Genomic DNA, 15,601 nt, shown 5'->3' with positions numbered 1-15,601 from the left:
GTGAGATTAATTAATATATTTTATTACGAGTTACCTTCATGCTATTAAATCACTATTTATTTATATATATTGCAACGAAATCGATTTGATAGTTTCGTGAGTATGACAAACATGGTATGTTATAAATAAGGTTAATTAAGATGAATATATTATTTTTTTTTGATTATAATTAAATTCTTTTACTGTATACAGCCTATTTGACAAAGTAGGCCGTATACAGCGTCATAATGCAACGAATAGGAGCTAAACAGAAAAAACATCCTTTATGAAAGCTTCATATGAAGCTACGTAAACCGATACTTTTACCCATCTTCCGATACCATCGTCCACTACAACGACGTCCTAAGCCGAGGTCCGGCCTCTTAGAGGCACCCTTATCCCTCTGTCGAGCCCTTCGGGCCCGAATTAAACGGGTGGGTCCCATCGGGCCGCCCACCCCTCCCGGTGACGCTGTAAAAGCCAATAGGGCTAACAGCTACTATCAATTCGAAAAAAAAAGATACTTTTACCTGATATTTATCGTTATTAACACTAACAATAACGTACTGCATCTAAAAGTCGTTACTAATTTAGACTGAACAGATATCATTCAGTTCTATGTAAGCGAAGTTGATGCTTAAGCTCGTTTATAACAACAGTCTGTAATTTAGAGTAAATTGTCATATCACTATTAATACTTCAATCAGATTTGAATGAATCATCCAATGAGGAAACATTAAGTATTTTACGATTGCATTATTTATTTTGATTATCATCTGTATTATTACAGATGACAGTGACTTAAGTTAAGGTTAGGTTGTTTTATATATGGCCTTGTTCCGTGCAAAGACGTGCATATATTCTGCCAGTGTCGTGTAGAATGGAGGAGACACGATCCGGGATTAACTTATGAATGCAATAAAATTTAACAGCCTTGACTGAAGTCACAATTAGGAACTTTGTTAGTAGATCTAGTGACTTAAGTTAAACCTTTGAAGTTTCCTAACTCATGTCTTGCTAGAATCATTTCGTTCAGAATTTTAAAATAAAAAAAATATTGTATACAAGGCTGTAACCCAGTGTGCAAGAGTTTACACATACATTAAACAAAAAGTTGATTGATTGAAACAAAATTATATCAAATTCTTAATTATTATTTACTTATAATTTCATTAGGTATAAAAATATATAAAAGTTTCGATAGTGCTACATGTTAAAAATCCCTTGGACTTTCAAAGCGAACTTAATTTCAACGAGTTCTGTCTTTTAAAAATCTGCAATTAACATCTCGTCTGCCCGTGATCACGGTTGATGCAAAGTAACCGAAACTTCGGGAGTATGTAGTCTTTAAAGTAGTAATCGGAAAAATATTAGTTTCATTTAAAATATATCAATGTAGAAGAAATTACGCACTGTTCATTTAAATATGTAATTTGTATTACGCGGTTTGATCTGCGAAAACTGCGATCCATGGGAACATAAGAAAGAGCTTTCGGTACATAAATAAAGTAGGTAGTAAATAGTAGTAAACTTCTGACATGAATATTGCAAACGACATTAATGAATAGTATAAAGCCAGTAGCTGGTATTCAAAATTCAATTACTATGAAAAACGGGCGATTTTAAGAACAAATTGACTCTTTATATACAATAAGTATATATAAATATATATACATATACTTATATATATCATTTAATCCACGTCTTATATTATTTCAATTAAATATATAATTTATATAACATACTTATAAAATGAATGCAGTCGTGCGTCAAGCACAATTCCCCGTCTCAAGGATTTCATTTGTTAATAAAGATCGTTTGACTTTTTATTGTTCAATTTTAAAAGCAATTATATTATACATTTTCTGTTAATAGCACTGTGAAACTCAATTTGTTGATAATAATAAAAATTGCTGTATGGTCAGTAAGAAATACATTGTGATATCTTATGCAATCATCATTATCATCATCATCATCATCAGCCTATCGAAGCGCACTGCTGAGCAAAGGCCTCTTCTCACATGGAAAGGGTTAGAGCATTAATCGCCACGCTTGCTCAAGACGGGTTGGCGATTTCAATCTTATAATTAGAAATTATAAGACCAGGTTTCCTCACGATGTATTCCTTATGCAATAGGTTAAATTATTTAATCGATTTTTTTTGTCACCGTTGAATCTATGCTTAATGTAGGGACGGAATTACAATTTCATATTTAACAATTTAATAATTAATTCCTGTCAAACGATTATCGAGATTTTATAATAATTTTTCATAGCAATGTTCCAAGTTCAACCTTATAAGTTTACCCTCCAAAAAGTTTGCATGCATCAGTCAAGGTCTGCTAGTAATTCTAAGTAGAAATAGTTATGGAATATTTTTAATTAAAATTCTAGGAGTACGCCTTCCTTATTCTGCTATATGCAACCGTCTGTGGTGGCAGTTCCGCACGTTTCCATTCGCTGATGATGAGGTCACCTGTGTTTGGAAGACGGCTCTAACATTTGTAGACTCTGTCTGCGAGATTTGGGGTCCTCTGTTACACGGGAGAACACTGCTGATACTGTCGAAGGAGACGACCAGAGACCCGCAGAAATTGGTTCGGGTTCTTACCGAGTACCAGGTATGAATGAGTTATGTCTTTTAAAAAATCTTTTAAATTCTATCTGTCCTTTAAATTTCCTATTAATTTTTTTCTATAACTATATCTTTCGTGTCTTTTTTTAGGTAAAACGGCTGGTACTCGTTCCGACGCTACTCCGATCAATTCTACTGTACGTATCTCTGAACCCATCGGAGAGGTTGTTGCAGCATCTGAAGCTGTGGGTCTGTTCCGGTGAGACCCTGAGCAAGGAGCTGGCCACTCAGTTCTTTCAATCTTTCGGAGACGAGAATGGCTATAAATTAGCCAATTTCTACGGAAGTACGGAGGTTATGGGTGATGTCACGTACTATGTTTTGGAGCAATCTTCTCAAGTGAACATGTTCCCTTCTATACCGATAGGTAAGAATCGATTGTTTCTTGCTATACGAGAAAAATAATAAAGTATATATCTTTCTTGTATCAAAATGTATAAAGATCAAATCATTATAATGCTCTAAATATATCCGTGAGATAAAAATTATTTTTCAGTAAATTTATTTGCTTACTTTTTATTTGCCTACAAAAAAAATATCGCAAGATGTTTAACTTATCATTAAGGGGATAACTAGTTAAGCATGTCCACTATATTGGTGAAAAGTAAGCTATCAAAGTGACTAAATGAAGAACGAAAAAAATTTAGCTTTATATAAACTTATAAATGATGGATGAAGTAGTTTTTATGCCACTTTTCCAGCTGTTACCATCCGAAATCCCATATTAACAGATATAAAGATAACAAATTCCCGAACACACCACAGATTATATCTATATCGATTTGTCACATTATAATGACTATGTATGTAAATTAATACATTAAGAATGCCTTTATTGTCTGTTTCTCAGTTAATAAGTTTTATTTCCAGGTTCTCCTTTAGACAACTGTCGGGTGTATATCCTGGACGAACATCGTAGTCCAGCCGAGTCCGGTGAAATGTGGGTCGCTGGTAGAAACCTGGCAGCTGGATACGTCGGTGTAGCTCAGGACACGCGCTTCGAAGATAACCCTCACGCAGCTCATCCTGGTAAATTGTTCTCGTAGATATTTCCTATCTCCCTTCAGAAGATTAAAGAATATAGTATAAGGAATCTTGAGAAGATGGATGCTTATAAAATTAGGTAGAATTTTCTTAAATATAATCAGTCGTGTGGTTTTCCATCGGCTTATTTTGTTAACATTTTGTTAGAAAACCTTTTTTCTTGACCATATTTCACTATCTCTCTCTCTCTCTTTCCCTCTCTCTCTCTCTCTCTCTCTTGCTTTAGTCCTGTAAGAAAAAAGTGTTCTATTCTTTTTTTAAAATATTAAACTGTCTAGCCTGTTAACATATGTAATCATTTATTAATTATCTGCATTTAAGTTGAGTTCCACAACTTTTTATTGAAAACAAAAAAATATATGAATGCAATTTTAATACACATTTTCAATCACAAATTAATCTCAGTAAATATTAAACAGAATTCGCCCGTATTTACCGGACGGGTGACTTCGGATATCTTCACAAAGGAGTTATATTGTACAGCGGCAGAACGGATTCCCAGGTCAAGATAAGAGGACACAGAGTGGACCTGCAGGAGGTCGAGAGAGCTGTGACAGCTGTACAGGGAATCGAGAAAGGTTAGCTCGTTATAAATATTAAAAAACATATTCTGTTTAACTTAACTTAGGTACTGTCACGTTTTTTTATGTTAATACTCACATTCCCTCCGTTAAAACATATTTTTTTGTTAGTGCAAACTGACAATAATTATATATATATATATATACTCTTCTTTTTAGCATACCCTAACAACTTAATTCTATTCAATCATATACTTGAAAAAAAATATGTAATCAGACTCTTATTTACCTAAATAATACAAGTGTTTTGCTAAAGAACAAAATTCTATTTTATTTCACAGTAGTTTAAAATGACATATGGTAATGAGATCTAAAATCTTAGGACTTACGAGTATTCATTTAAATAAGACTAATATTATAAGACATACTGGGCGTTTTTTATTATTTTAAACTACACATTACCGACGTTTCGGTTACTTTGAAGCAACCGTCACGTAATGAATGGTATTAATTATTGTGTCAGGGGTCGTACTCTGCTACGGCCTGGCTAGTGGAAATCCAGAGATTTTAGCCTTCGTCACAATAAAGCCGGATGCGAGACTCTCCAATCACCACATCGAGACTGCTCTCCAGAGTGCCCTTACCAGCTATATGATACCGCAGGTGAGTTTAGCTATCAATTTACTTGTGTTACTTATTTTCATGATAATTTAATACCCTATTTATGGTCTGTACTTAAATGTATTATTTTATTATATATATATATATATATGTCGGAGGCAATATGTCGGTTTACAAACGGCTGTTATAGTTCTTTTTTTAAACTAACCGAAGCCGTTTGTAAAAAAAGGTCGTATCACACAAATTGCCAGCGACATGTATACGTCATGTCTTTCACATCACATAGAATTAAATTTGTTTTACGAATTAAATAATGTTTGTAAAAGAACTGAAATATAACCACAAGTCTGCGAATAATTTTATAGTGTTAAGTAAATTTTTAAAAAAAATATATATTTCTTTTAAATGAATATTTTCGTAATGAATACGTTGCAGGTCATCATAATCGATACGATACCGTTGCTCGTGAACGGAAAAGTTGACAGACAGGGCTTATTGAAAATGTATGAAAACACGAACAATAACGGTAAGTTAATCAAACGATTTAAACTAACCTCGACGTTAACCTCTGCTCATTATTAACGTAATCAGAGGCCATAACTTAGAAGGCTTTTCGTTTAATGCAGATTTGCTATTTTATTTTTATATATCCTAGAACTTACTACTTCCTATTTAATTTTCTTCATAGGGATTAATTTGTAGTTTACAGTCGGAAAACTTTGGCTTCAGACAATCGTAGAAAAAATTTAAACAATAATTGTTTTTTTTTTTTCTGAAGAACAAAATGTATTACACCGTCTGAAAAATGAGTAATATTTAATTTATTATTTTAGACGACGCTGAAATACCATTGGATATAGATTACTCCGGTGTCAGCCCTCAAGACCTGGAAGCAGCGAGGGTCCTCTTTGAAACGGTTGGCGAAGTCCTGGGCAGGTCCGCCCGAGGGACTCTGTCGCTCAGAGCCAATTTCTACGAACTTGGGGGAAATTCACTTAACTCCATCTACACCATCACCAGGTTGAGGGATAAGGGATACTACATTGGTACGTTTGATTAGATATGATTTTTACGTTTACCTTAGAGCTATCAAGATCGCTATTAAATGATTAGGAGGAATCTTTTATTGCTTGAATACTAAAAAAAAAAGTATGAAAAAATAATCCAACAAAGTTCGGTTCAGTCATCTAGAGTTTACTGATAAATGGACAAACTTCATCCATAAATAAAATATATACATATATGTGTGTGTGTGTGTGTGTGTGTGTGTGTGTGTGTGTGTGTGTGTGTGTGTGTGTGTGTGTGTGTGTGTGTGTGTGTGTGTGTGTGTGTGTGTGTGTGTACGTGTTTATTTCTTCAACCAAACCATGACCTTTCTTCAATTGTAAATATTATCAGTAATTCCGTGCACTCTAAACAGTTTGTTTTTTTATAGAAATCAGTGACTTCCTGGGAGCAGCTAACCTCAGAGAGGTTCTCTCACATCTGAACACGTCGCCAGACGCGTCGGATGATTCAGAACACACGAAATATTCGATCCAGCCAATGAGGGACGAGCACAAGGACCACGTGATTGAGTGAGTTACACTTATATATGTAAATATATAAGTCATCATACTAGATAGCGCGAGTTTTATGAATAACTGTTAACGCTCCGTATTACGTGTAACGATGCAAACTTGAGGTACGGATTCAGGGATAATGAGAATTTTACGTCAGTATTACAAATATATACGTGAACAATTGCAGGGGACACGTATATTGTGAACAAAAGAAGCACCTCTCCACAGACTAAAAAAAATAATCATCACCAAGTAATGTTATCTGCTGCCCATTAGTTGTTGGGTTATTGTCGCCGTCACCAGGTACGACAATCGGTGCAAGGCTGTAATGTGAAGATATTGTCTTCCAGGATGATAGTATCATCATTCTACGAGAAGGCGGAGCTGGAGCAGTTCGTGCGTGACCAGATCGCGCCGAGGGACTACGCTCTTTGTATCACGGCGTGCTGGCACGCTCTTAGGGCCGCCGCTCTCAGTGTGGTGCTTGAAGACAGTGAGTTCTTTCACCTCCTATAGATACATTACTCTTATTTAATTGATGACGTCTTTCTGACAGAATGCCACTGATTATTCAGTTGAGTGTGTGTCAGTTTCACTGACTTTGTCTTATATTTTCTGGATCTTCCAACGTTTCTTTGTAAATGCGATTTTGAAAGCCTTTTTTCGTACCCCAAGTATGGAATGGGCGAGTTGATTTTTATTTTTTGATTATATTACACAATCTAAACTCCCTAGAGACGGCTTTCATACTAATGTTTTAAGTCTAATGAGTCTGACTAACGCAATCAAAAAAAAAATTGTTTAATAGAAAGCGGTACACCCATCGCTGTTGCTTTAAATTTCGACGCCCGCGACGAACCTGAAATAGAAATGGGCGGGGGTTTGGCCAAAATCATGACATTCCTCGAGTACGTTGAAGGTTCCGTGCGGGATACCATGCTGCCGGAGGGAAAAGGTAAAATATATTTCACATTCTTTTATCTTATTTAGACCATATAACATTCAGAATTGTGTTTTCAGCTTGTGTCAAAAATCTCAACGATAATTATTTATTATTAAAATTTATATACATTTCGATTCTTATAAAAAAAAAACCTAAATAATGTAGGAAGGATTGCTTGTGTTTCAGTGTCTGATTATAATGTCTAACGAAGTCTTGATTGTACTGACAGGTGCGATTCTTCATTCATTCATGATGGCGACGGACTCAAACTTAACGGCGCGAGAGAATGTGGAAGCCATCCGCTTGTTGGAGTTTGGCACCGAGAAAATAGCGAGAGAGAGGAGGTTCAGGGGAATATTCACAACTAACACCAGTCCCTTGACACAGGTGCGTAGGAAACTAGATTATTGCTGACATTAGATCCTACTTACTATTGATATCGATGTTTGGTGTCATTCATATTACTGGATTCAGCTCTAGTGTGGAAGCTGAAGACGATTTCTGAATATCATTTCCAATAAGTACTGTAATCACTGTGGAGGATTAGGGATGACAGCCATAAGTTGACGAGGTGATTGTTTTAAAAAATGAATTAGACGAAACCTCTCATCATTCCATGGATTCACCGTGCTGGTGCCAGCAGCCGGGTCCATCGTTGCAGGAAGAGGAGCTTCAACAATGCCTGGGACTTGCGACCCAGGTGTAGGTTTAAGGGGCCTCTATCTAACGCGATAAACGCTCACCTCCGCCGTCCAAGCTCCTCTCTCCACCGAACCAAAGTTTAAAATAATATAAAGGAAAAATGAATATGTTTTCAGCAACTCGGAAGAGACGTGCTTGGTTTCCAGACACTCCTGGACTACCAAATAAATCAGTACATCGACCCCAACGGCGACAGAATCTTCGGCCGAGCGCCCGACGACATGAGGGCTATCGTTTGTTGGAAACCAGTAGATTGAAATATGTAAAAAAATAACCAATTATCGATAAAAAAAAAAATATTATCGATGTCACATACATTTTTTGTACAACACTCACTTTTGACGTTTGATGTAGTTGAAGTTAGTGTTATAAGGATTTGTAATAGACATTAATTGTTGATTATGTTGTTGTATATTCTTAGGAAATAGCTGTAAATCCACAGGCTTTTCAGAGTATTGAAATCTAATATAAGTACGATCTGAACAGATTGTTAACAGCGAAACGATATACTCTCAATATGATGTGAATTAGAGATTTTAATTTTTTTATATACAGTACAAACTAGGTTAGTCAAACTAACATGTGATATGTGATAGGGAAGAACGACTTTATATATATGGAGGTTATATATATATAACCTCAATAGATTTCTCATATTTATAAAAAAGCAAAATCCACATAAATCCAGACCTACCCCCAAAATAACCGGTCCATAGTGTGTATCTAAAATATTAGACTTATTCCTAGTTGTGAAAATCTATTGTTTTATATATTTAATAAATTAAATGTTTTATATAAAAAAAATTTGCAGACTACATACTTCTCATCTTTAGAAGTGATCTCTGTTCGCATATGTGATATTTATATTGAATGTATAGTGTTAAATAGATTATAAGCATAGATTATTATATTATTATAATAAATAATGTTTTTTAGGTAATTTTGTTTTAATTTACAAAAACACTAATAGTATTTTTAAATAACTTTATTTCGACTAGAAAACATTGATATACATATTCCTAAACTAAAACTACTTTAAATTGGCTGAATAGACTATGATCGTTACAATTAAATAATTATTAAAAAAAAAAACCTATTGGAAAGACTAGAATATGTTATTTGTCTTAATTTTATAAGAAATTCAACATTTTAGGACTAATATAGATTATGGACTATATATGTTGTGTATATGAAGTATGTTAAAGCTATATTGCGGACTATAGTGCAAGTTTCAAATAGTACATCAGAAACTAAAATTAACTAGTGCTTTCATTTCTTCAGTAGTTAAATTAATGAGATAGTGGAGACGTTAATAGTCAGTTGATTAGTTTATAATTTGTAACAACACCTGATTAAAGTAATTTTTATATGTTGTTAAGTATTTACCTTAAGTGAAAGATGACTAACTATACGATTGATAAATTAATATACTATTTGGACATTTTTCACCACAAATTTACCACAAACAAGCATTTATATTTCTAGCTCATATAAAATGAGATTTAAAACACACCTTGTCTATTGAGTAGTAACAAGCAAGTTTTTTTTTTGTTAATGTTAACACTACACAGTCAAATATAACATTTTCATATATATTAAACTGTTTGTTTTTTTTTTTTTATAATATGGCCTTCATCCGGGCAAAGACGTGCACAGTATATTCTGCCAGTGCCGTGTAGAATGGATGCGCGATCCGGGATTGACTTTTGTATGAAATAAAATTTAATTCTCGACTGAAGTCACAATCAGATGCAAACATAGGAGACATAAACTGTAACTATGTTTGTTATAATTCAACAGAACCATGTTTTGACGGGCGGTTCATGTGGATTACCGTCTGACAGTTCCTGTCAAATCGGTCCTATGCCGGATATGCCGTATTTAGCGAGTTCAGGAACCACTATGTCGTCCAAATCGTTTTGCATTTTATTAATAATGTAATCAGTGTCAGGTTTTATTGATATGTAGTCGTCCGTGCTGTCGGCGTAGTCTATGATCGGATTCCTCTCGTACTCCGTAGCTATGTTGGCTTCGTTTAATAATTTTAATGATTCTTCCAGTGAACGCGACCTTTTGTCGGGTGTTTTGTCCAGTTTCCTATGATGGAGGGTCCCGTATGGCGGTGGTTGAGGTCGGTTGTAGCTGCCGGCTAAGTTTGTCGTCGATTTAGGACTGTAGGGCCGCGCTAGACTGCTGCTTGGACTAGAAATATTTATAGAATACTTAGTAAGACATAAAGGCGAAGATTAATCATATCAGTGTATGTTTATGAGAACTCAATATTATTTCTAATGATTAAACCACATATATCCAACTTTTCTTACAAAGATACAAATTATATATTTACTTATATAATTTATTTACCTGATTCCTAAACTTTTAGTGCTGGTGTTGTCAGCTAATTGAGTTTGCTCTGTGTTGCTAGTACCATATTTGCATATTTCAACGTTAGATGATTTGTGCGCTCTAGACAAAAATAAAATATATATATATTTACAAATATTAATTTAATAAAAAGTTTTTCAATACAAGCATCATGCATAAATCGTTATATTAACAACACAAATCACAACTTGGTTTTTAAGTTTTAATTCCTAAAGCGAGGGTTAGACTTTTATACGCATGTGAGTTGTTATTAAAATATTCATAATTAAATTAAAATAAGAAAATATAGAATGACTAACGCGTTACCGTGACTACACCTATATTTTCAAATTTAACTTTTAACCTACATATTAGCTTGACAATTATTTTATGTTAAAAATGTTTTTGAACGAATTTCATTATTAGTTATTAAATATTTTAGTTCGCATATCAAATTTAACCTTCGGTTTCTGTAATCTTCGCATATATGGTAAATGCCGTCTAAGAAAACGTCTGACTCGGGATCTCTTCTGGAACCGTTCAAAATTTAAATTTAGCGCTAACATAAAATGAGATTAACATTATCCAAAAAAAAAAAAAAGAGACTAAAAAGGTTTTATACTTTTTCATGTTTTTTTATGTTTTTCAGGCAGTTTTTTTTTTCTTTTATTTTATTTTCACAACAAACATACTGGTGACATATTTATAAAGAGATATTAGGGTAGTTGCATGTTCATGTTCAAATCAAACATGAAATAGCACGTCTTAAAAGTGGAAGTATAAAGGAAAAAAATTAAAGAGTTGTGGTAAATATTATGCTTAGACAATAAGGCGTTAAACGAATACCAGTATTGTTGATGAGAATATTTCTTGGTGTTGCTATATGAAAAAAATATCCTAAAATTTCAACGTATATAATATTAGTTTATGAATCGATAATTTTTTTAATACTTACATAGCAGCATAATGGAAGCACAGCACACCGGTTAGTGCTGCTACCGATAGCAACAGCAAAATCAATGGTCCCACTATTGCTGCTGTCAATTGTTTCGCGTAACTCCTCGTCGGCAAGGATTGCTTGTTAGGCGCCGTCCACACTTCGCGACTTTCAGATCGGACGCGATTTATGGGTGAAGGAATCTCTGTTAAGTATTCCAAGTGATCCGTGGTCCGTGGACCGTATATTGTATTGTACTGCAATATAGTATATATATATGTTATAAATACACTAACATAGTTTCTGCAAGGACTACATATGCATAATTTAAAAATTAATTTAAACAATTGACAATTAAGATGACATCTACATGTACTTAACGAATCATATTCCTCATGGCCTTTATACTGTTGTAGATAAATTGATTTTACATATGGCAACACTATTTACATTAGGGGCCATCCATAAAGTGTGTCACTGGGGAGTTAATGGCAGGGAGGGTTTCATCGAAGTGTGGCAAGGGGCATGAGGGTTAAATAGTGTTGTGACGTCACATCAGGGGGGGGGGGCTAAGAATATGTCAAGGACAGGGGTGGCTCAAAAGTACTAAAATTCGTGTGACGTACATTATGGATGGCCCCTTATATGACAATATATGGCAGCACAAATTCTCCGTCTACCTTCACTATGACATTATTCATATGAACAAACCAGCTCAAAGTTACACCAGTCCAGTGTGAAGCCGGCGTCTCTGAACAGTCTCTCGACGGTTGTTCTCTTGTATTCCCTCGGACAGCTGGGTAGTCTGCTGAGAGGGCGTACCTCCTCTCTGAGACGTTTCATCTCCGACGAGAACGGGTGAGAACTACCCAGACGTATCACCAGACTGGAATATAATATACTATGTTAGGAAAATATTTAATTATGATTTCCTTTCATAAAAATATCTTACGTAGTGTTCAAAGTACATTTTCGGTCTTGGTTTTAAATGTTAAGCGATACTTCCAATTATGTCTAACAAAATGGAGAAACCAGTTTTCATAGTTTTCAAATACAAGTCGATACTTAAATGTCGCCATTACAAAATGACAATGGCTCAGTGTTATAATTAATTATAATCAGTCATAAAAATAATTCTAAGGATTATAGTATATTATTATTAGTACGACACAGATGGCGCCACTTGTATACATCCCTTGTGGTGATGCCAGTCACTGTACGGTCAAAGTACATTACACACGTCTATCTCTTTCAGTTTGCGATCTATTCCTCATGGATGATTGAATCTTAAGGGTCATCTTGTACCTAACGCACAAGATATAAATATCCTAAGATTGTTCCGGAGATACCGCGAAAAAAAAAGAAAATTATTTACTATTTACTTTTTTTTTCATGACAAAGCGATCGGAACAGAATGGAATATACACATGATATGAAAAAAAAAAGATTGACAAGTGTTCATATCTGGTATTGGTATTCCTAATGTTTATATAATATTTTTAAGCTTATATATATATAAGTATTATAATTTAAAATAGATAAGTTATCTGAAGATACATGTTGTCAGTTATCTCATGTGTGTCTTGTCAATGGGACACAGATGAAGATGGAATTCAAAAAAATCAACATATGTATATGGAACTTGCACCAATACATATTTCTTACACAGGAACTCTTAATTCCTGTCTGTTATAGTGTTTATTTACTTAATTCCCTATTCCCATACTGACCCTTCTCCATCGCTGGGCTTCAACGGTAGCCTGGCTCCCAAGTCTATAGCTGATGCAAGGAACGTCGGATACAGATCCTCGCTGCTCTCAAACCATAGTTTAGTACGGAGTATGTCCTTCAGACGGCTCATTCTGGGAATCGTTTGATATGATTCTTGTATATCAATGATATTAATGATATTCTTGTGGATGAATTTTGACCCATGACTAATTATATGTGACATTGAATCTGTTTGTTACATTTTAACAGCAAAACAGCTGGATCAATAGGAATTAAATTTAGCATAGAAACAGATAAGTATGCAGAAAAATATATGACATATGTTATATATAAAGTAACTAATTAAACGGGCGGTACATTTGGCAAAGGAAAAGCTACATAACAAAATGTACCTATGCTCATCGAGAAGATCTTCAACATTAAGATTGTCTATCTTGAACTCGACCTCGTGGCGAGCCATCTTCTCCTTGGGAAGAACCTTCAGGGTTAACAGCACCCGGCGGGTTTCATAGTCCTGACGGTTCAACCCTATCACCTCTAACTGGAAACGGAAATGAAAAATCATAAAATAGAAAGGTAACTTTACGAAAGGAGATATTTTAGAGGAAACTAAGTGTTTGGGATACTACGAGTTAGTTATTATATGTCTTCATAATCCCGACGTTTCGGTTACTTTGCAGCAACCGTGAGCACGGACGGTTGCTGCAAAGTAAACGAAACGTCGGGATTATGTAGTTTAAAAAATAATAAAACAAACGCGTAGTGAACCGAATATATTAGTTCCATTTAAACGCGTAGTATCAAAAAAATATTTTCAATTAAATGTGTACACGCGATAATCTTGATAACATTAGGACATACATCCTCATGTCTCATATTTAATAAGCTGTTGTTAAGTAACAGAAAACTTTAGGTGAAAAATATATGGTTAGAAATAAGTTAAATTACAAATATATTCATAAAATATTATAAAACACTATAATTAGTTGTAGAACACACACAATTGGTATTTTTATAAAGTAATATCTATCATTCAGATAGATTATTTTCCTAACATATACACCCTGTATACAAGCTACCATAAACAATATTAAAAAAAATGTTGAACCATAGACTATAACATAATTTTTACTAAAATTACCGTAATAGGAGATTCAGTATTTCGGGGCGGCGTGCCAAAAATGAATCCCGAGTGATGTCGCCCGCTGTAGATGTAACGAAGCCATATCGGCAATTCAGGTTTACCGATCAAGGACGCGTGGAAACGGTACTGCTGATCAAATTCTATAACGAAAATAGATTTAAATTAATATTCCGCCATTAAATAAGTTTTATTTCATTAGAATACTATATATAAAATTTTCGTTGAGAATTCGTTCGATAGTTTATGCTCATATCGATATGCTATTTCATTTGCAGAAAATAATGTTATATTGCGGGGGGCTAGCTATTATATAATTAATAAAAAATATATATATTTTTTAGTTTAGATCTATAAATTAACTAAATGAAGATTGTTAAAAGAAAATATAATAAAAAATATCATCAACATATCGTATTCAAATCTCTATTAGAAAATTAATTAAATCAATGCACCATTAATTATATTTACGTACTTAGTATACATTAAATAATCATCATTATTACACGCATTTAAAAAAAAAACAATACACTATACATGAGTACTCTATTTTTTAATTGTCAAATAGGTTATAAAAACTTATATAAATAATGCATAAAATATCCTATTCTTATTGTCAAAACAATATCGCGTATTATTTATAACTATTGGCCTCAGAGTAAAGCGGTAAGATAATAATTTATAATTATAACAAAATCTTACCTTGATAAGTCCAGTTGAATAAGTTAGGACTGATGGGTATAGAGAACATTTCAGTTTCGACAGCATTATAAACATGACATACAACCGCTCTCATAAATATCAACCAAAGCAACGGTTGTCGCATCTGTATAATTAAAAATAGAATGAAATATTTAAAATCATAAACATTATATGGCTTTAATATAATAAGTTGTTTATATATAAAATTCGCATATATGAATATACTTATTCACCATTTTATTCATTTCCCCGAAGTTTTTCAATCGATTTCCATTCTAAACCAGTATACACCAAATGGTTCCTTTCAAAATACTGTGCACATGTGCAAAAGATATTCCGGCACGCCCCACAGGGATGTATTGAGTATTGACCGGAAAATTATTTATTTTATATATATTAAAGTCAATCATTAAAACATTAAAATAATTTAACGGACACGAACACATCAATTTACTTTTATAATATATAAAATTACCAAAATGAATTACAGTAATGTGAATGGAAATTTCAAAATAAAGCTATAAAATTACGTAAACGAGACAAACTTGAATTACAAAAGTCGTTATTTACGCGCGTAATTGAGTATTTATATTTTTACTTCCTACTTATTTACGTCTTAGATATAAATAAGCAAGTACGTCCCTGAAAACAGGGCGTGACGTAAACTGACGATCGACGTCATTGGGTAACTACAGAGTCCGCTTTATCGAAAATTACGT

General features: G+C 33.8%; 2 protein-coding genes across 3 annotated transcripts in view; one reads left to right on the top strand and one right to left on the bottom strand.

Annotated features, from left to right (window-relative positions):
- Positions 1–8,947, top strand: part of LOC116774655 (beta-alanyl-bioamine nonribosomal peptide synthetase ebony) — a 29,559-nt gene extending 20,612 nt beyond the window's left edge. Inside the window, exons 6-17 of the mRNA XM_032667361.2 lie at positions 2,374–2,600; positions 2,705–2,981; positions 3,485–3,643; positions 4,078–4,236; positions 4,703–4,842; positions 5,236–5,326; positions 5,634–5,846; positions 6,236–6,377; positions 6,713–6,855; positions 7,171–7,317; positions 7,535–7,692; positions 8,124–8,947. Of these exons, the coding sequence (XP_032523252.2) occupies positions 2,374–2,600; positions 2,705–2,981; positions 3,485–3,643; positions 4,078–4,236; positions 4,703–4,842; positions 5,236–5,326; positions 5,634–5,846; positions 6,236–6,377; positions 6,713–6,855; positions 7,171–7,317; positions 7,535–7,692; positions 8,124–8,264 (1,997 nt within the window). The 3' untranslated portion in view covers positions 8,265–8,947. The remainder of the gene's footprint in view (positions 1–2,373; positions 2,601–2,704; positions 2,982–3,484; positions 3,644–4,077; positions 4,237–4,702; positions 4,843–5,235; positions 5,327–5,633; positions 5,847–6,235; positions 6,378–6,712; positions 6,856–7,170; positions 7,318–7,534; positions 7,693–8,123) is intronic.
- A 30-nt stretch (positions 8,948–8,977) lies between these two features.
- Positions 8,978–15,253, bottom strand: LOC116774750 (alpha-sarcoglycan). Of its 2 annotated transcripts, XM_032667495.2 has the most exons (10): positions 15,116–15,253; positions 14,883–15,006; positions 14,181–14,323; positions 13,432–13,580; positions 13,039–13,170; positions 12,020–12,194; positions 11,327–11,565; positions 10,833–10,901; positions 10,372–10,473; positions 8,978–10,209 (listed from the first exon to the last, which is right to left on the bottom strand). In XM_032667495.2, the coding sequence occupies exons 1-10, from the start codon at positions 15,125–15,127 to the stop codon at positions 9,858–9,860; spliced, it is 1,497 nt and encodes a 498-aa protein (XP_032523386.2). In that variant the 5' UTR covers positions 15,128–15,253; the 3' UTR covers positions 8,978–9,857. The 2 variants fall into 2 exon arrangements, with proteins under 2 accessions (XP_032523386.2, XP_032523387.2); XM_032667496.2 differs by lacking the exon at positions 10,833–10,901.
- Between the last annotated feature and the right edge of the window lie 348 nt (positions 15,254–15,601).

The sequence above is a fragment of the Danaus plexippus genome, chromosome 23, assembly GCF_018135715.1.
Source record: "Danaus plexippus chromosome 23, MEX_DaPlex, whole genome shotgun sequence".
Lineage (NCBI taxonomy): Eukaryota > Metazoa > Arthropoda > Insecta > Lepidoptera > Nymphalidae > Danaus > Danaus plexippus.
Note: the sequence above shows the minus strand (reverse complement) of the source record. Positions and strands in the feature narration are given on the sequence as shown.

What these genes read in the sequence shown, in the direction of transcription:
- LOC116774750 (XM_032667495.2), bottom strand. An exon ending in ATTCAACTGGACTTATCAAG is followed by an intron (nt 14,324 to 14,882) that starts GTAAGATTTTGT and finishes TTTTCGTTATAG; the next exon opens with AATTTGATCAGCAGTACCGT. An exon ending in GATCTTCTCGATGAGCATAG is followed by an intron (nt 13,171 to 13,431) that starts GTACATTTTGTT and finishes AACGATTCCCAG; the next exon opens with AATGAGCCGTCTGAAGGACA.